Source organism: Phacochoerus africanus, chromosome 13 (genome assembly GCF_016906955.1).
Source record: "Phacochoerus africanus isolate WHEZ1 chromosome 13, ROS_Pafr_v1, whole genome shotgun sequence".
Lineage (NCBI taxonomy): Eukaryota > Metazoa > Chordata > Mammalia > Artiodactyla > Suidae > Phacochoerus > Phacochoerus africanus.
Genome location: NC_062556.1, coordinates 66,144,579 through 66,166,463, shown reverse-complemented (window position 1 = coordinate 66,166,463; position 21,885 = coordinate 66,144,579). Strand labels below are relative to the sequence as shown.

The 21,885-nt window shown below is 42.8% G+C and overlaps 1 protein-coding gene across 8 annotated transcripts in view; it reads right to left on the bottom strand.

The window, feature by feature from the left end:
- The window catches only part of MBNL2 (muscleblind like splicing regulator 2), a 159,340-nt gene that overhangs the window by 86,010 nt on the left and 51,445 nt on the right, over positions 1 to 21,885 (bottom strand). For 7 of the 8 annotated variants that reach the window (XM_047756178.1, XM_047756177.1, XM_047756171.1 and 4 more), the window contains exon 2: positions 20,279 to 21,054. In XM_047756178.1, coding sequence (XP_047612134.1) covers positions 20,279 to 20,452 — 174 coding nt within the window. In that variant the 5' untranslated portion in view covers positions 20,453 to 21,054. Of the gene's footprint in view, positions 1 to 20,278; positions 21,058 to 21,885 lie in introns of those variants that run through there. The other variant, XM_047756174.1, reaches the window with a different exon arrangement.

Genomic DNA, 21,885 nt, shown 5'->3' with positions numbered 1-21,885 from the left:
AGACAAAGTTCTTTTTACTATCATTAATATTACTGACATGAACGCCTTGTACATGCTTCTTTGTTCAGATACATAAGTATTTCTCTAGTATAAATATGTAGAAATAGGATTATTGAATTGAATACTATGAACATTTAAGAATACTATGAACATTTAGGATTACTGAATTGAATACTATGAGCATTATTGAATTGGATACGATGAACATTTAAGAGTCCAAATTGGGCTCTTAGAAGGTCTGAGCTAATTTATACTTCTATAGCGTGTGAAAGTGTGTAATTCTTTAGACCACTGTCAATGTTAGCAGTCTTTAATTTTGCTCAGATAATGGGGAAAAAGAGGGAGAAAAGATGACTGCAGAAAGAGTAAAAACACACCTAGCACCAGAACGACAAAAATAGCTGGACGCGAGCAAGATCCGCCACCAAAACCCCCACCACTGGTCACACCTTGTGAACCTCTGAACCGCTTGTACTATTCTGACCATCACGACGGTGGTCAGTCTTAATCCTGTAATTCCAGACATCCCCTGGCTTTCCTTCTGCCTTTCTCCAAACCAGCCAGGTTCAGACAAGTCACACCTTTCACTCTGCTCTTACACCACGAGATGCCAGTCTGCTCGCACACGCTGGGTTACCGCGATGACCGGAGGTGATTACAAGGATGCGCTGTGATGCATCCTTGCATTTATCTTCCCATCTTGATGCTATAAATAAACGCTGACAAGGACACCAAACTGCATCCCTCCCACAGCTGAAGTCCCACGGCAGCTGTTGGGGACAGGCAGCCTTGCTGCCTGGGTCTCCCTCTAGAGCTTTTTCAGCACAAACAGGAGGAATAAAACTTGCCACATCCCCTCCCCCGAAAGGATGTTTTGGGAAACTTGATTGTTGCCACTATAATATGTAGATGCTAAATATTTACCAGTATATGCTATTGTGCCAAGTCCTTTAAACAAAACCTTATTGGTGAATCAGAGACAGAAAACTACCTCTGGAATACTAGCAGACCTAAGGTAATTAGAGGATAATAATCATGCAGAAGGAAAGGCCAGACTGGTGTGACAGGGAGGGAGGAAAAGCATGGGTTCATTTGCAGGCAAATCCCAAATGGTCCCAGTTAATGTATGACTTTATATAAAATTCTGACTCATGCTAAATCTCAGTGTCCTTGTGGTTGAAAGGAGGCATAATCACTGAGTGCCTACCATGTGCTGGCCTCCATTCTAAGTGCTTGGGATAAAGAGGGAAAAACAAGGTTTCTGCCCTCGAAGAACTTATATTCTGGGGGTAGGGGAGGGAGGTGAGACAGACACCAAGCAAAGAGAAATACTGACTTATCCACTTATTCAAGACATAGGTACTGAATTTACACTTTGGCAAAAGACTGTTCCAGGACTTGTTTTAAAAATCCGCCTTCCAGGATTGTTTGAAGAATCACACAGAATATATTGAAAACGGCTTGTACAGTGGACAGTGTGTCAATGCTCAGTAAATGGCAGCTGTGATTATCATTATTTCTTTCACTTGTCTGCTTTTCTCCTTTCAAGAAACATTGAGTTTATTTATCTACCCGCTTACTTGGTTTTGAGTGCATATGTGTATTTATTGATTCTCTCTCTAACAGGTTAGTATTTTGTCTTTGATTCTTGTTTTTGGCAGTTATCTCTTCTTTGGAATGGCAAGCACAGCCACATTTATAACTTCATCTGCACCAGACCTCTTGGAAGTGGGAGGCAAAGCATCGTAGGAGAATCCTCAGCCTGCAGCAGGAAGTTGAGGCAGCATCTTCTTCTTGATTGCTGCATAATCCATAATTTGATGGATGATTCTCACAGGGTCTGCTCGTTAAGCAGATAATGATCCAGTCACGAGGCGTGGAAGATGGAGACATACGAAATCAGGCAAAAGGGCAGGGATGGGGTGAGCGAGAAAACAGGTGGCTTCACAAAGTCAAAGAAGGAAGGTTCGGAGATTGTTCGGTTCTCTCCTCCACCACCAGCAGCTCCGTCCTCGCAGGCAAGTCTGATGAGAAGTTTTCCTGATCTTCGCCAGCCCCCAGTCTCAGCTGGCTACCCTGCAGTGCACTTCCAGAGCACCCCCTGGAACTGACGCTGCTCTGGGGCACACAGATACCCTTCATGGTAATACCATCTCTGACTCCTCCCCGTCCCCGCCAGACTCTCAGCACCTTGAAGGCAGGAAAGCATCTTCGTGCTGGATCCTCTATGCCAAAGACAGAACCTGGGACTTATCAGGCTTTAATAAATACATCTGATGAATGAATTAAGGCAGAGACAGAAAAAGAAAGTAGGAAAGTCAACGGGCCAAAGGCCTAGAGGTGAAGGACGGGTACAGAATGAATCTCTAGGAGTGAACAGCAACTCTGGCTTTCAAATAGTAGCTCTCATTCAATGGTGCTAGACAGACAGAACGGCCACCAGAAAAGCCTGAGGTCCACAGAGATGGCCAGAGTGAGATGCCCTCTCCCCCCAGGGAAGACGAAATTGGACTCTTGTCCCCTGAAATCCACTTGTTTGTCTCTTCATCTAGTTTATGTTTAACTATTTCAATGGACCCACTGTTTAAATGGCAATGCGTCAGGCACACACCACACCTTATCTAAAGCCTAGATTAGCTCCATGAAGTCAGACTTGGGACGTTTACGGAAAAAGATCTGGAAATCTTCTCTGGGTCTAGCCTTCCTCGTTTTCTGGTATATATACACTGAAATAGTCAAATAGATTATCTCAATGAATACTAGCCTTTTTGCGACTTTTCATCACCTCTTGCAAGGACCTCAAATTTTAATGATAAAGAAAAATTGATGGCATCATCCTTCCTATCTCATTAAACCACGCCTCTATTAATGATGATTCACTGAAGTGTCAAGAATAGATACACCAAAAACTTCCATAGCATATTAATGCAGTAAGCATCATACCACACTTAGCTCTTGATATAATTTTGAGTTTCCTCTGGGGGAAAAAACAGTTCTTTTGGATTCTTTTTATAAAAAGCACCTTGAGAAAAAAATTTCAACTACTCAGAGACATGAATCTTGCTCCGTTCCCTTGTGTATATCTGATTTAAAGGTTAATAAGTAATTAGGAAGCACAGTCATCCAAAAAGGACCAATTAATATGCTATCATTTTCATTAAAAACGCTATTAATTGCATTGTTGTATAAACGCCCTGGACTGGCTAATAAAAAGTTACCTCGAGCGATTCTGAATCTTTCAGGGAGAAAGAGAAATTAATCTCTATCTATCACTTTTTAAAATTATGATTTGGGCCTGAGCGATCAAACAAAGGCGAGAAAATGAGTGTCTCAGTTATTCAGTGTGGACGGAATCTGACAGGGTTCCATGGTTTATCTCTGTGCCGAGTCACCATTGCTCAGAAAACCTAATCAGCTATCTTGGCAGATGTTGAATGTGGAAATGTGATGAATACCAGTTCTTGGAGTTCTTGTAAAGCAGCCCTTTATAAATGAGATCAAACTTTTAAACTATCCAGGTGTCTTTTGTCGGTTTCCTGGGAGACCGGGAATGGAAAGTTATGATTAAATGATTAAACCATGTTATATATGTAAATTTTATTGTATACCTTCAAGGATGGTATTGGTCACTTACGAAAAAATCCACAGAATTCCACAATCGAAGAGTTCATGATTAAACTTCTACCATCACTCCAAGGATGCTACTAGGTTTCACCTTATGTAACAGTTTTACAGATCTCCCCAAACGATGCCTTTCTCACCCTCTCATCTTGCTACCTCCTGCCTGAACTCAACATCTGTTTCCATTGTGTGCATGATGCCTAAGCGGGGCAGCTGGCTAGTGTTTGATAAAAATCAGAACTGTGCAACTTCAACACGATTTTGCTACCTAGCAAACTGTCACGGGGACACTTTACCATCAACCAACTGAACCAAGCCTGGTGTTAGGAGCTATACCACCAACTCAGACACAAACCATTGATTTTCCTTTGCATCGCAGATATTTACAGGCTGTTGTTAGGCAACAAAATACTCCAGCACCTACACTGGCATACATTTTTCTCGCTGAACTTGGCCATTTTCATAATTAGTTCACCCTGGGACTGTCTCATAGTATTTCTGGCACAGAAGGAGCTTTTTGTTGTTATTGTTTTAGGCCACATCCATGGCATATGGAGGTTCCCAGGCTAGGGGTCCAATCAGAGCTGTAGCCACCGGCCTACGCCAGAGCCACAGCGATGTGGGATCCAAGCTGCATCTGCGACCTACACTACAGCTCACGGCAACACCAGATTCTTAACTCACTGAGCGAGGCCAGGGATCGAACCCGCATCCTAATGGATCCTAGTCGGGTTCGCCAACTGCTGAGCCACGATGGGAACTCCCAGAAAGAGCTTTTTAGAGGACATTTAATACAAACGCCAGGCTCGCATTACGTGAGCAGTTCTTGAGATGGGAACTTTTATCTTATCAGACATGTTTATTAATTCTTTCTTCATATTTAACAAATATCTGTCTTTCTACGGGCCTCACGCACTGGCTCTACTTGTTACACCAAGCGAGTTTCCTTCCTCTTCGACACGCCAACACTAATATGTGGAGAAGTCTATCACGTCTTCTCTGAATTTGTCTTTCTCCAGAATAAACATATCTAATTCATTCCCTTATTCATCCCAGCATTTCACATCCTGGCTTCTCTCCCCTCTCAGTGGCACTATGATATTTTAAACTGGGAAAAACCGCCACTGGTTGTTGTTTTCTAGCTTACAGATACGACTAATGATTTGTAGGCTGTTGTGTGGTCGATCATTGCAATTAAAATTGGCACAGGAAGAAGCAGTCCAAGAGTAAGGGATAGGTGACTGTTTTTCTCCTTTCTGGGTTTTTGTTCGTTTGTTTGTTTGTTGTTTTGATCCCAACTTGGAAGACGCCACCGGTGAGAAACCACAGCCTTTGTGCCTTACTGGAAGCTTGGAAGGCAGATGGAAGCTTTAAGTAAGACCTTCAGGGATGCTTAATAGATTTATGCAGCAGAAGAACAAGCAGTTTCAGAGTGTGGGATGAGATCATTTAAAGTAATATTTTCTAAATTTGGCCACGAATGTGAATCACAGGAGAGCTTCTGAAAATAGAGATTCTTGGGATCCATACCCAGACCTACCGAACAGGTGCCTCCAAAAATCCCCAAGGGAAAAGCATTTGGGAGCCATGAATACAGGGCACACAACATGAAGATGGGGCATTCCTTTGAGTTAATTCTGCCTAGCATACAAAGCCATCTTCTGTGCCATGTTTTGGCCACCTATAACAGCCAATACCTCTTTTTTTCTGAAAAAAGTCTCTTCCCCTAATAATTAGTACCAAATGATTTGGTCCTTAATGATTAAGTTTGTATGGCTTTTTGTCTCAATAATTTTTATTATATCCCTCAGAGCATGAACTGAGACTTGGCACAATATTGAACAGAGTCATTGATTGATGGGCAAGGGATTTTGGAGGCAGTGGAAGAAGTTAGAGACAAAAGGGAGACAGATACTGCAGGAGTCTAGCTACACAAGTGTAAGGTTAGGGAGATTAAAGTCTTTCATCTTCTGAAAGAAGTTTCTTCTGTACGGTGCTGTGGCCTTGCTAGCAGGTGTAAATGATAGAGGTCAAGGGTGACGCTTGATCTCTCTGCCTTCATCAAACCCGATCTTAGGAGATGTCAGACAGCAACTCACAAGACTATGTTAGATAAATACAGCCAGAAGTTCTGTTCTTTCCTGTTTTCTGGTCCACCTGGAACACCAGACAAATGAGTTCTATCTTTTGGTACATTTCTACCATCTGACAAAGTCTATAAGGAGGGTACTGTGGATTCTGATCCAAGTTTCAAAATAAGGACGAAGGGGTTCCTTAGATGGTTCATAGGCTTTGTAAATATCAAAGACATAAGATTTCAAACTTCACTCAAATTTAAAGAAATGATGCTACATGAGATAAAAGATATCATAAAGTTGAAAATATAAGAATCACCAGATCTATTTAGAAAGCATGAAGAAAAAAGCAGGGGTGCTACATTTATATTAAAGAATAAATTGGGCAGAAGGTAACTGCATATTGATACAAGTAGAATGACAAAAAAAGCCATGAGTCAAGAAACACTAGGCACACAGTAACATAATGTCAGTCCATGAAAAGCAAAAGTTGCTAGAAATACAAGGAATCACATGACTTGTATTAAAATGTTATGCCTTATAACTCTGGTAGGTCAAGGAGACAAAAATAAGCAATTAAGGACATAAAGCACATACATTATTTAACGTTTGTATAAATATCTATGCAGATATAACTTTGCACCTAAGAACAGGAAATGCAAATATTCCCAAGCATCATGTGCTATTTACAAATCATGATCTGGACCAAAAGATATTTCAATGCATTTTGGAAGTAAAAATTGCACAACTTCATTATCTTAACAGTAAAATATTACTAGAACTTAATATCAGAACTTTAAAGGGAAAAAACACCCTAAATTACTTGGACATTTAAGAAATAGTCATAAATAATGAGTTAAGCAAACTAGAAAATCAGAAATGTGAGAATATTATTAAACAAAAACCTATGAGATATAGCCAAAGCTATTTTACTCAGTAGGTTCAGAGCCCTAAATGCCTTTTTTTTTTTTTTTATAAGAGCTGGGCCACACCTGTGGCATATGGAAGTTCTCAGGATAGGGGTCGAATTGGAGCTGCAGCTGCTGGCCTACACCACAGCCACAGCAATGCCATATCCAAGCCGTGTCTGCAACCTACACCACAGCTCATGGCAACACTGGATCCACTGAGCAAGACCAGGGATCAAACCTGCATCGCCGTGGATATTAGTTGGGTTCATAACCTGCTGCGCCACAACAGGAACACCCTAAGAACAGAATTATAAGAGAACTAAACATTCTACGTAGGAATTCCTCTCAAGAGGAAAGGGGAAGTTCCCTCTCCAAACAATTGGTTCCAGGTGCCATTTAGGCATGGCACAAATGAGACTAGGATGCATATTAATTGACCCTTTGAAGAACCTCTCATGACGCATCTTCTCTAGTAATATCTACCTCCGAAATATATTAGAAATCTACACACTCTTCTCTGTTTCTGCCGCTGCCACCCGCCCAGGGGGGATTGGCAGTGATCTGGAGGATGCCAAGCTTTCCGAACTGACTTCCTGGCCCAGCCTCCTCCTTCAACTCCTTTTCTAGGCAAAGGGCCTTCTCACAAGGCAATATATCCTCTCGATCAAATCTTAGTACTGAACATAAAATTCCAACTCCTATATTTTCTCTCTTACTCCTTGTCTCAGGAACCTCTCCCCTGGACCAACTGGTCATGCTCCAGCCACCCTGACCCCTTGTTTCCAGAAGTTGGCCTTGGGCTTTCATCTCCAGGCTCTAGAGTTTTCCCTGGGGCCAGGGAAACACACGGCTTTGTTTCACATGGCTGCCTCCTACTCATCCTTCAAGTCTCTGCTCAGAAAGCACTTCCTTGGGTAAAGCATCCCAGGTCCATCTTTTCTGGTTAAATTCTCCCTCAGTCACATCATTTTCGATCCACATACTTTGTTTATTTCCTTTTCAGCACTCCTCACAACTGCAAATAGCTAATTTTGTCTGGGGGAGGGGGTGAATGTTTCTACCCATTTGTTTTCTGTCACTCCCATTAAGACTGAGGATCCCATGGGGTCAAGAAAGCTGTCTGCTTTTATACCCTGCTGTACTGCCAGGGCCTGGCCCAACGCCTGCCCTCGGTGGGCACTTGGTATTTCATGAGTGATCACAGTCATGATAAATTGTGATTATTTGATCAGCTTGTTTACTTTTCTCTTGTTGTTTCCTTCACTTGACTGTGAGTTCCATGAGAACAGGGTTCCTGTGTCTTTTTTAGGTAACAAACATAGTCCTTGGCACAGAGGGGTGGCTCAGTGACTATTGTAGAATAAATAAATGGATAAAGATATTGAAGTTCTCTAGGAAATGAAATTTCTTTTGCCTCAGCTTTAGATACCACTCAGAACGTCTGGATCTACTAGAATCCTTTTATTAATAATTCTGCTATCCCAATATTTTCCAGATATCATGGTTTCTGTTAACAACTGGGTTCCCAATGGGAATGGAAGAGACGCACTGTGAATTGAACTACTCAAATGAGGTTGCTGCTGATTAATTTTAGCTCCTGAGCATCTGGGTCAGTGCTTAGTTTCATAGCAGGTGTGGAAATGATATCTTCAGTGTCTTTCTTAATGATTTTACTAGGGGCTGGGAGGACTTGAACTATTCTTCCGAATGAGATTTGAGATGTGGACCAGATGGGCATTTTTTAAAAACCTATATAAACTGTATTCCACCTTTCAACAAATAAGTTTTTTTTATTAAGATTGATTCCCAACATACCTTAGTGTCCATATCATATTCAATCAAAGATTATAAGCGGTGATTTTTAAACGATACAAATTCACCAGTAAGACGATACTACTCTTCTGTGAAATATATATAAATATGCCAAAGTTGAATCTAGTTGTTTTGTTTGGCTTTAACCAGGTTAACGTTTCTGAGTCATTTTCATTTCCTCTTTCTCCCAGCAGTGTATCTCATCATCTACAGCGCTTAATAATCATTACGGATACATGACCTCAGTCCTAAGAAAATGGTCTCATCAGTCAGATCTGCAAAATGCTGGCTGGTCAGGCAGGATGGCTAGGTAAGGTTGGTCACAAATAAATATATCAGCATCCACTCACTCCCTCAATCCCAAGGGTCCGTGTCAGGGCGGATCTGTCCACTGACTATCAGTTTTATCCTTCTTGGTCATAACAGTGCTGACAAAGAATTATACACACCAGACTATTTTTCTTTGAGGCAGAGGAAATTGAATCAAACCAAGTGGAAAGAATATGCTATTTAGTATTAGCAGGTCAGTTCATGGGAAAATTGTAAAACAAGCTCATTATTGGTGAAGCTCCCCTAGAAAAACCCTGGTCCCCCCAGCCCCAGGGGTGAGCCTTGCCATGGTTTTGAACTTGACACTGAAAGCCAGCTGTCTTTGGCTTCTTGGGGACTTGCTGCTGTACAGAGAAAAAAAAATATGTTCTAGGTCTCAAAGTGTCTCTCCCTCACCAAATGAAAATTAGTTTATTCGATGGATTAAGCTATCCTCATTTGCTAACAGAAAAAAATTCCAGGAGCTTCTAGGGTCTTCTCTGGTTACATGTGGACTCAACAGTGACTTTCCCATGACAAAGGCTTTCCTGTGTGTATGATCCAAGGAGTGAGTCTAATAGTGGGAATTTCAGACCACTATTATGGATTTCTATGATTTCAATATGGATTTTTATGAATTTCATGGAGCAGTATAATATTTGAAATAATATGGATTACTATTATGTTTATCAATTCAATATGGATTATTATGGATTTTATGAAAATACAGATTTTTATGAATTTCATGGAGCAGTAATATTTCATAAGAAGAGTGGGAAACGGATAGAGAGTTGCCCGCTTTTGTTTTTTGCTGATAATGACATTAAAGAAAAAAGAACAAAAAGCAAAATGATTGTTATTTAAGTGTCAAAAGGACGTTTTAGAACAAGATGTCTATTAAGACAATCATTTTAGAAAGGAAAGTGATACTCCAATAATCAGAAAAAACCAAGAAGCAAACAATCGCAGAATTAAAAAGCGAGCTTCACATTTAAAGAATCTACCCTCATGAAAACATGTATTTCATCCGGTTTCAGTTATACAGGATGAGTAAGTCCAGAACTCCGCTGTATAACGCTGCACCTGCAGACAGCAACACTGGGCTGTGCAGGGAAACATTTGTTAAGAGGGTAGATCTCATGCTGTGCTCTCGTCACGGTAAAAGCAAACCCAAACCAAGAAACACAAATGCATTTCAATGTCCTAAGTTTATGGCAGACTAATGAAAATGTTGTCCAATACAAGCACCAGTCCACGGCCAGGCTTTTGGGAAGTGCCGAGTTGCCCACGGTGGCCCAGGAAGCCACTCCAGGAATTTTAATAGCTCTTACTGATACTGGTGGGCAAGTCTCTACATGACCATGACCCAGAAACTCCTTTGGGGTTGGGAACCAAAGAACTTATTGGTACAAAGTCTTTAAATTTGAGAGTTTCTTCTGTCCATAGATGAACAGAAATAATGAGCAATAAGGTAGCCAAGAAAGTGATTTGACGTTCTTTAAAACAGTGATATTTAAAGTGTAGGATTTAAGGGTATTTTTATTCACTTGTAAATATGACTGAGCAGCCAGCAGCCACCAGGCACCGGAGTCGAGCGATGAGATCCCTGCCTTACGCACTGAAAACAGACACGGGAGAGCTACATGGGCAGAGAGCATCCCTTAAGGATAAGTTCTGAGGTTGCTTTTGTGGGCAGAGGTGCGATATTTAAGCAAAGTCCAGACCAAAGTGAAGAATGGAGGCTTGCAGTTACCTGGGGAGAGAGCATTCCAGGGGGAGCGGACAGCCAATGCAAAGGCCCTGAGGTGCTCCAGGGGGCCTTACAGACTCCGGGTTTCATAAATGACATGGACAGCTTTTGGAAGGTGTTGAGCAAGAGAGTGGCATGTCTTATGACAGGAGAGATGCCAGCATTTAGAGGTCAGGAGGAGGAGGAAGATTCGGGAAGGGAGACGGAAGACGTGGCCAGTGAGGTAAGGAGAAAACCGAAGAGTGAACCACCAAAGCGGCGTGAATAAAGCCTTTCAAGGATGAGGAAGGGCAGTTTATAAATTCTCTCTGTGCTCCTCAGCCCTCCTGACGGAAGGAGCCGTCTATGAAGTTCTAGTCCCAGTGTTTAGTGGTGCCTGTCACACGCTCACTATTTGTTTATTTCAGAGGTTAAACGTGGCAGTTTTCAGGCTGAATCCATCCTGTAGATGCGTTTTATTTGAACTTCGGCGTGTAAAGGTATTTCCGTTGGTTGTCAAGATTTAGAAATTGAGAAACTTCACATCAAAACTTGTTATCTCTGGTTCTTTTTTTAAAAAGCCCCAGAATTCTCACAAAATAGATGACAGCCGTTTGTGGCGGGGTGGCAGCTGCCACCTTTAGAGGGGTTCTTCAGCTACTTTCCTGCAGTCCCTAGGGAGCCTTGGGTCTCCCGAGTGAGTGCTGAGCCACTCATGCATGGCGCTTGCTGGTTCTTTGCAGATTTTGAGTTTGTACCTCTTATGTAGTTAAGGAGGGAAGGAATGAATGAATGAACAAACAAATGAAGGAATATGGAGATTCTGTACAGGAATGCCAGGGCGCAGATTCAGAGTCTCAGGCCAGAGCTCGCTCTTAAAATCTTTGCTTCCTAGTTTATCATTGCATGTAAAACATTCAACATAAAAACAAAAGTCTGGGGTAAAGAAAGGTACTGAGAACATGCCATTTCCACAGTGAGAAAAAAGAAGTATTAACGAAAAAGTTCATCATGATAAATGTATCTTTCCCCTAAAGCTTTGGTGAGAAATGGTTTCCAAAGAACTGCTCTACAGACTAGCAGAAGTGAACTTCGCTGCCCATGGCAAAGTGAATAATAAATAAACGTAGTTGCTAAAGAATATAATTAAGGTGAAAATTGATATTTTACTCCATTAGTTTTTGGGGGGGAGGGGTAGAAGTAAGTTTTGCACTTTTTCTCTGTGAATTATTTTTATTCTTCATGTTTCAAACACAGAAGATTATAATCATAGAATGACAGTTTATCATGCTTTCTTCTTTTTTTTGTCTTTTTTTTTTTTTTGCCATTTCTTGGGCTGCTTCCGCGGCATATGGAGGTTCCCTGGCTAGGGGTCCAATCGGAGCTGTAGCTGCCAGCCTACGTCAGAGCCACAGCAACGCAGGATCTGAGCCGAGTCTGCAATCTACACCACAGCTCACGGCAACGCCGGATCGTTAACCCACTGAGCAAGGGCAGGGATCGAACCCGCAACCTCATAGTTCCTAGTCAGATTCGTTAACCACTGCGCCACGACGGGAACTCCCATGCTTTCTTCTTTTACTTAGTATCAAAGATGAGTTTTTTGTGGGTTTGTTGTTATTGTTTGTTTTGCTTTGCTTTGCTTTGCTTTTTAGGGCCACACCCACAGCATAGGAGGTTCCCAGGCTAGCGGTCTAATCGGAGCTACAGCTCCTGGCCTACACCACAGCCACAGCAACACGAGATCCGAGCCGCATCTGCAACCTACACCACAGCTCAGGGCAATGCTGGATCCTTAATCCTTATGAACTAGATGGGTTCATAACCCACTGAGCCACAACAGGAACTCCCAGACTGGAGTCTTTCAAGCTTCCTCTCTTTTGCCTACTCCAGGGATGGCTATGCAGGGCAGTGAGCAAAGATGGACTCTCACAGCCACTTCGGGCTCACTGAATTACAGCACAGTGCTGGATTTCTGACGTTTCCATGTTACTGTTATGGGTTGAATGGCCTTGTCCCTCTCCCTGACGCCACCAAGAGACAGACTGAAATCTTAAGCTCCTGCCCCTCAGAATGTGACTTGATTTGAAAATAGGGTCACCGAAGAGTAGGTAGTTGGACGAGGTCACCCTGGAGAAGGGAGGCCCTAACCTAATCCAGGTGGTGTGAGAAGGACACATTTGGACCCAGACTTAGGGGAGACGATGCAAGAGAGATGCAGGAAGACAGACCTCTGGAGCCAGGGGTGGAGGTCAGAGCAGTGCTGCCATGAGACAAGGAACTCAGCAGCTGTCAGAAACTGGAAGCAGCAAGGAAGGCCCCTCCTGTCGAAGCTGGTAGAAGCGCCGCCCTGAGAACACAGGGGGACCTTCCCGCCCCCGGTTCGGGGAGAAGATGAATTGCTGTGCTGTTAAGCTCCCCAGTCTGTGGTGATTTGTTCCAACAGCCCTAGGAAACTCACGCAGGGGTTATTTTGCCTAACGCTTCCTTTGAAACCGTGTTAGGATGTGGATGTCACACGGCTGGAAGGTGTGGCCCCAGGAAAGCGACAACGCCCGTCAGGGCTGCGTGGGATGATCCCCAAGTAAGACCTTAAGGCAGACGCTGCAGTGCCTGAGAACTCTCATTCCTTCGCTCACGAAAGGCACTGAAACCACTCCACCTGCTCTGAGGGAGTAATGGCCTCCTCTGGGCGTGGAAGCTGAAAGTATATCCTTCCTTAGCAGAGAAGATCTTGAGTTTTAGGAAGAATTCGGTGCTAAGCCGGGCTCTAGGCAAATTTGGGAAATAATCAAAAAGTACCTTTGGAGTTCCCGTCGTGGCGCAGTGGTTAACGAACCCGACTAGGAACCATGAGCTTGCGGGTTTGGTCCCTGCCCTTGCCCGGTGGGTTGACGATCCGGCGTTGCCGTGAGCTGTGGTGTAGGTTGCAGACGCGGCTCGGATCCCGCGTTGCTGTGGCTCTGGCGTAGGCCGGTGGCTACAGCTCCGATTCAACCCCTAGCCTGGGAACCTCCATATGCCGCGGGAGTAGCCCAAGAAATAGCAAAAAAAGACCAAAAGAAAAAAAAAAGTACCTTTAATGAGCATCTGGTCGTCTTGTGCCCACTTTAGTGTGTCAGGCGTCTCCAAGAAGACAGTCCCTTAACTCACAGTCCTTAGAGAGTTTTTAGAGGCCAACATGGAACCTTTGGGATCTTGAGGTTGTTTGCAATGGTCTGTAGCTACGACCAGTTTTCTGGGTAAAGATTCGATAGTGTTGATTAATTCTTAAAGATGTATACTACCCTACGACCAGAACAAGAAGTAAAACAAACAGAAACACTAAGAGCGCTTGGCCTGGTGGTCAGAATCGAGCTAAGGTTTTGTGCCTGGGGAACAAGGCACAGGGACGGAGTGGGGCATCGGCTTGGGGCAGGGACACAGGAGGAAGAATTTGGATTTAGAGCTGTCGAATGGCAGGTGACAATGGACCAGGCATCTGGAGGCACAGAGCTGGCAAGGAAAGAGCACCCACCCAGGCCTGGGCTTGATCAGCACAGAGGTGGGACTGACTGAGTGCAGGTACACTCTCTGAAGTGAGCCCTGAACTTGACCTGGGAGAGACCCCCACGGGGGGAGTATCCACATTAGGGAGCAAGGGGAGGAAGAGGCAGCATTAGAGCTGAAATAGGAAGGAAGGTCAAAGTGGTATGAAAACTAGGAGCCTTCCACGGTCGGGGGGAGGCGGGATGGGGGAGCGGGGAGGGAACAGGAGAGAATTGCAAAGAGGGTCTGACCAGGTTTGCAAAACGAAACCTTGAAGGAAAGTGGGGAAGAGTCACCCAGAGCACCTGGGGTCTGAAGTTCACGGATGATCATCAATACGCCCCCTTTGAAAAGCTGTGGGGATTCTCTGGTAGGTTATGCATTCTTGGAAGGGTTATTGTGGCCTTTCTGCTCTGTGCCAGATGCCACACTAGGTGCCATGGCACAAAGATGCATAAGACGCAGTCCTGCCTTGGGGGAGCTTACAGGCTTGTGCTGAGACACACACTAGAGGAGTGGACTGTTCCATGGAGGGCTGAAGGGTGTAGAGGGGAGGGCACAAAGGGGAAGGCGCTGATTTACAAAGGAGGGAAGAAGGGAGGTGGATCTTTCTTGCAGGAAGTATAACTGGTGAGTCTAAGAATCCTTATGGTGTGAAGCTGTCCTGCACGTTATCACATCAGAGCATCTGAAATCACACCTTTCAGAATCATATGGTTGGGAAAACACACACACACACGCACACACACACACACACACCTTAGACCAAAACCATTTTTGTTACCGACGCTAGTAAGCAACTATCTATTGTTTGTATTTACAAACAAAAGTAAATATCACATGTGCTTTATATTCTCCTTCAGTTTCACTAGCTTTTAAAAAAATATTTATTTTTCAAGTACTGAAAGAGGTTTATCCCTGGGGGCTTCTATTTTGGATTTTTTTTTTTTTTACACTTCGATATGCTAAACTCGTTAAACATAAATATTCCTAAGCTATTAGGAGTTTTAGAATTAATTATATTGATGATCATTCTGTAAGAGGAGTCAGAAGGAGGGATGGGGTGGTGCCAGCTTTGGAGTCACACTTACTGGGGATCAGGTCCCTTCTCCCCTGTTTATAAGTTGCATGAGAGTCACCTATGTTTTTGCATCTGTATCCACATCTATAATGGTTAATGGAATGATGTTTACCCTTTAGAGTTGCTGGAAGGAATAGAGAAATGCCTGGCACGTAGTAGGCTCTACAGAACTACCATCGTTTCTATTGATAACAAAATAATTCCTGAGACTGTATTTCTAAATTGGGCCAAGATTAGACATAGAACTTAGACAACACTTAAGCAATTTCTGCAAAGAATTAGCCTCTATTTAAAACCCAGTGGCAATTTAAAAATATGAAGCTAAGGTCAAGGCCAATGACATATTCTGATATCTTTTTTGGCATGTTTTAAAAAACTGCCCCAAATGGTCACATATCTACCATTTCTGATTTTGAAGTTTTCATCCATAAACGTTGAGACTGAAATCTGACTTGTCATCAGCCAGCATCCCATAGGTAAATGAGCAGGATCTACCTCTTTGCATCTTTGAAATTTAGAAAGAATGGGAAAGTAACAATCAAAAACAGGTTCTGCATCATATGCAGCTTCAGAGAAAATAAAATACTGTACTTTCAAGTTTTCAATGTTGTATTATACTTCCAGAGTCACCTGTGTCTCCAGTTCTTGCACAGAGCACCCTGATTTTGAAATCTGTTGGGATACTGAGAACCGGGCCATAGCACATGGCTGCACAGGTTGTGCACTGCACCATTCTGCGTGCCCATCACATAGAAACACACCCCTTTTGTGCATCCCTGTGCAACCACATATGGCACCCCCATTTGACAGGCTTGAGAACTTTCCTGCTGAACCTGCTCTGCCATTCAGCAAAGACGTAGTGAGCATCTACACTTTTCTAGGCTCTGGAGATATAATAGTAATAATAATAATAAAAAAAAAGGACACAATCTCTAGCTACATGGAGCTTATGGTCTAGTAGAGTGGAGGCGGGAAACAAGTAACAGACAAACCAATGAGTATAAAGCTTATCAGATGGTGATACACACCAGGGAGAACAGTAAGGCAAGATGATGGGGAAATGGGATCCCAGCAAAGAGGCAATTACTATTTGAAATGAGGTTGACAGCAAGGCTCAACCATTGGCATTTTCCATCAGAAGCCTGAAGGGAATGAGGGAACCAGCTATGAGACAAGAAGATTCCAGACAGAGCAAAAAGCAAGTGCAAACACCCTCTGGTGGAAGCCTGCTTGACACCTTCAGGGGACAACAGAGAGGCAAGGCGGCTGGAGTGGAACCTGAACAGAAACTTCTCCAACATCCATGAAACTGCTTCATGGATTCTGAGGGTGTCGAGATGGGGCTAACTTGGTCAAGGCCTTTTCTACATGGAAGTTAGTTGCTCATGAAGTAAATCTGCATTTTGTCAAATTAACCTAACTTGTGGAACACAGTGTTTCGGAATGTTCTGGACCTCCGGAAAAGATTTAACCAATTCCACTGTTCATGATAATACTCGAACTTAAAAAAAAAAATTACAAGCACTTGCATGTTCAGTGGGTTCACATAAAAGGCAGCTACTGTGACAAAGTACAAATGTCACTGTGAGAACTCTGCTGTATTTCCTTTTTCTTTTTGGTCTTTTTAGGGCTGCATCCACAGCACATGGAGATTCCCAGGCTAGGGGTCGAATCAGAGCTACAGCTGCCGGCCTACACCACAGCCACAGCAATGCCAGATCTGAGCTGCATCTGTGACCTACATCACAGCTCAAGGCAACACCGGATCCTTAACCCACTGAGCGAGGCCAGGGATCGAACCTGCATCCTCATGGATACGAGTTGGGTTTGTTACCTCCCAGCCACGATGGGAACTCTTCTGCTATATTTTCCAAAACATCTTTTATAAAAGCATTCATATATGTACAGCTCTCTTTCCAAAGATCTCAGAGAATCTCTTTTCCAAACACCCACAAATTTGTTTAGTATGTATTTATGGAAGTTTGGTTACATATACAAATAACTCAGAACAAAAGTTTTAAAAGGCGCATGTCAGGCTCACAAACTGACTTGTCTCTATGGCCAGCACAGACCCCTGTTACCTATGTATATGAATAAAAAAACCCTACAGTGTTTTGCAGAAAATATCCTGTAATAAACAACAACAAAAATGAGGTCTGCCTCAAACTTGGTTTCTTTTAACGTCATGATTACTCTGTGTCACTGAGGTATTATTACAGCAGATTCTTAAGAGTCTGGACACATGAAGCATCGGATGCTTAAAGAGTTGGCCACATCCTGCTTGTAAAGCTGGTCATCAAAACCAGTGTGGATGTTCTGACACTTTACTGTGAAGGGAAAGAAACTGACATTGCCATGTCCCATCATGTCCATCCCTGTGCTGGGTGTCTGGCATAGCTTAGGCCAGTTAGTCTTTGCAGTAACCTTATGAGGTAGGAATTATTATATAAATGCTTTCAATTAAAAGAAAATTGGGGTCACACTCATGGCATGTGGAAGTTCCCCGGGCCAGGGACTGAACCTGCGCCACAGCAGCGATAACGCCAGATCCTTAACTGACTGTGCCGCAAGAGAATCATTGTATTAATTTTAAGTAAGAGGAACCTGAAGTCAAGAGGTAAAATAGCTTGTCTCAAATGATACAGCCGTGTTCCTGCCAAGGTTCCTTCAAGCCCCAGCCTGTCCTGACTTCAAAGCCCTTGTCCCTCTGTTACAGGCTTGTTCCACAGAGCGGCCCTGTCTTTTTTAATATGGGCAATAAAATGAAATAGCTTCATTATTATCACCATCATAGGTTTTCATTTTAGCTGCTGTTTTTGAGTGTCTCTTTTATTTGCCAGTCCCTGTTGTAAGGACCTGTACACCTTACACCCACCTCGCAAGGTGAACGAGCCCGCAAGGTGCTGGGTGTGGCGCATAATTAGGCAGTTTTCCTGGTGAGTAGCCTCATTTTACCAATGAGATGACAAGGGCTAAGAAGGGATAAATGACTCACCCAAGGCTGGGAAGGTGGTTGAGCAGGTATTTAGACTTGGGTCCATCTCACTCCCATGCCTGTGGGCTCTTCCCCATTCTTTGCAGTCTGACGGTGTTGCCAACATGTAACGTCCCACCCCAAAATGAAATAACCCGAAAATTCACCATTCTAAAAAGGAACTAAACACTTGAGGGCATATACAACTAAGCTTCCACACTTGAAAAATGGTTCCACGAGACACTTCTGAAAATGATTTTTAAAGCGCCTTTTGGAACAGTAGTTTGCTCTATACTTTTATACTAAACCTAACTGTTGTAAACTCTTTTTCCAAGGGTTGGAACCCTCAAACAGTTGTGGTCTTGGTGAATCCACAGTGAGGTAAGGACTTAGAAGGATCTGGGAGTTGTTGTGCTATTGATATTCGACGAATCCTGAGCCTTAACGGGTCAGGCGTAGTCCCCCAACTAGTTCAAGGAATTAAAAGTTTTAGGAAACTGGCTAAAATTTTGGTTCAACAGTAAATATGCAACCAGAGAAGGTCTGGATTAATACAACAAAGGGACTGGCGATGAGCTGGAAAATGAATTTCTCATCTCTGATCTGTTGCCATATCTTAAAGTTCATAGGATCTAGTTTTTAATCTACTCTGCTCTTTACAGCGAATGCTTTCACTGGTGATAATCACAGAAGTGAATACACACTTTGTGTACTTTTTTGACTAAAAGCAAAATAAATACTAATATAAAAATGTGCTTATGCTATTATAGTTTGTACGAATTGCAATTTATCTATCTATTGATCTCTATGTAGATAGAGAAAATGACTTGTAAGTTTAAAGTCTAATCTAATAAACTTTGTGTGATCAGAAAGGAGTAAGATGGGGTAGTTAATGAGGTAAATATATGTAATTTTTCAAATTTTAATTCTTAAAATAATTCTATTGAGCTATAAATGTGTTCTTCTACTTTTAGTATATAAACAAATTTTCCCTTTCATATATGATTTGAAATCTTATATTTCGAGTTTCACTTATAAGTCTTGTAAGACATAATGCTTTTACTTTATGTTGAAAATGTCCCAAAAAACATACTCAGTTCCTTCAATACCCAAGGATAGGCTAAGGTCACTATTTTGTAAACTCATAGCTGTATGATTTCCCAAATCATATATCAAGAGCCATGGATCAACACCTTTTTTTTTTTTTTAAGACAAGCTTATTCATATGAAGTTTTGCAGAGATGTAAAATTTAAGTTCTCTCTCTCTTTTTTTAACTATGTATCCTACCAGTATCCATTTTAAACAATATCACAATGACATTACAACTGTCTGAAACAATCAGCGATTGATAGACTCCATGACGCTGGAGCAGAATCAACCTCAAAGAATTACAGGTACTCCCATTTCTTTTGATTCGATCTTTCATTCTAATTCTCCCATTTCTTCAAGTCCAGATTCCACCCAACTCAGAAGACAACAGAGGTGCCATCACCTCCCAAAACGTTCCTAGAAACAATCAGCTGGAAGCCAGTTCTCCATTCTAAGGAAACCCATAGAAGTCAATTCCTACTCTTCCCTGAGGCACATGTCCCAGTGTCGCATTGTAGCCCTTTGCTGTCTCTTCCCTCCCCGGCAGTGAGCTGGTCAGATACCACCTTGAATCACATTCACTGCTTCTCTGATGTGCGATGTGGTAACTTGCACATGACAGGTTCTCAAGGAGTACGGAGCATGCACGCAATGATTTCTGTTCTCCATGACAAATGGTCAATGAGGATGAAAAACTAAGTATTAAGACGTATTTTAGGAAGCCCTTGGTCAAGAAAGAAAGCCACAAGAGTAGACAATTCTTCAAGAGGTGAATTAGAGTAACTGGCACATAAAAGTGACACATTCAATCTCTCCACCTTTATATAACCTCCAGAAGATCAAACTTTAATCAAATATTTATCTTCAGTTGTCACAAGCCAGACTTTGATTTAAAACTCCTCGGTACATGAATGTCATGGCTGACCCAAAATACACCAGCATGTATTTTTAATTTAAATATGGATCTGTAAAACATTTATATACGCCTGAGAGGAAAAAACTGGAGGGCAAACCTCCCGATAGTCACCATAAATAAGAAAACGGGCTCTAACATCGATTGCTAAGCTGCTGCAAAAGTACAATGAAAAACCGCCCACTGGAAAAGTCCAACGTGCTATGGATATGACACATGACGTGCGCTCTCTTACCTTTAGGGAATCGAAGCAGGCAATGACTCTTCCATTTTCAACCTGGCAACTTTTGGGGGGGTGAGCAAATTTGCATTCCTCGTCTGAGCGGGAGCAAGTCCCCCTCTGGAACTGCCTGCAGACTTCTAACGTTAGCCACTTCGTGTCTCTGACGGGGGCGACATTCAAAGCCATGGTGAGAGAGAAATCTGGAGCCTGTTCGTTCCGGTTAAAGGATGAAGCCGACCCAAGTTCCAATGATTCCAAAACTATTGTTGTGAAAAATCCCACATGTAAGTCTGCAGGTAGGTGATAAATTGCTTAACGAAGTCCGATCCAGGAAGCAGTGAGGAGAGAATTTATGGGCAGGCAGTCACTCATCCATCAATACGCCCCACTCGAAGACGGCAGGCCACAGCAGAAGCTTGCTCAGTGTCATCTCTGGCTGCAAACGCCCGAGTCACCTGATCGTTTCGCAGACACAACTGTTTTTAATAACGCGACTTCAATACCATGGCACTCCTTGGGAGGATGTTTAGTTCTGACGCTCACAGCTATTGACCAGGCTGGAAAATAAGCCACTTGGATGTTCAGATCTTAGCAGATTTCTTTTGCCTTCCTCCTTTTGAAATTCTGAAATCAAGCAATTGGCAAAGTCAGACAAGTGAGGTATCTTCATCCACTCGTAAGGGCAGGGTAATGTGTAGTTGACAGAAAAACACGATGTGAACACCAAAGCTCTCAGGCTGTGGTTTCCAGCAAAAGTGACTTCACACAGGCACTTTTAAATCATGAACCTGCAAAACACACACAAAAAATCAAATGATCAACTTACACCCAAACTCAATGGACTCGACACTTTAACCAGCGAGGCAGCTCTTCGGCAGAATTTGCAAAGGTGCAGCTGAGTGCTCTGAGCTTGGGCTACAGTGAGGGAAGTTACGCAAATTTTAACTTAAATGGTCCTCAGTTAAGTTACTGGGAAACTTTTTTTTTTTTTTGGTCTTTTTAGGGTTGCATCTGAGGCATATGTAAGTTCCCAGGGTGGGGGCTGAATCGTGTTGCAGAACTGATCTAGGCAGCGGTCCAAAAGTTAGGAATGACTCAAACAGATGAGTGTGGCAGACACAATAATTAGGCATTCTGAAACAATTCAATCTAATGTGCTTAACCGCCAAAACAGTGTCTTAGAACTGTGGCTTCCAATTAATTTCACATTTAGGCCATTGATTGTATTGTTGGAAATGCTATAAACAATGATTTGGGATGTGACTCCCCTATGTAATAAGGATACTGTCATTCCGCATGGAAGTGTGGGCTCTGTACGCCTACCATCCTTCCTGGCTGGCAGAGATTTGAACTCAGAGGTGAACAGGCAGAAGCCTCCTAAAAATTTCCCTCAAATCTCTTATGTTTTACTTTTAATAGCTGCTTGGTGTTAGTGTTTCTTTCTACTCTGTAAGCTCTCAGAGGGTAAGGCCTGTTGGTATTTTCCATTTCTGTTTCCCTTGTGCTTGAGTGCCTGGGGAAAAAAAAAAATTTATCCATAGGCAGTTCCCCTGGAGCCCAGCTGGTTAAGGAGCCAGCGTTGTCAACTGCGGTGGCTCTGGTTACTGCTGGGGTGAAGG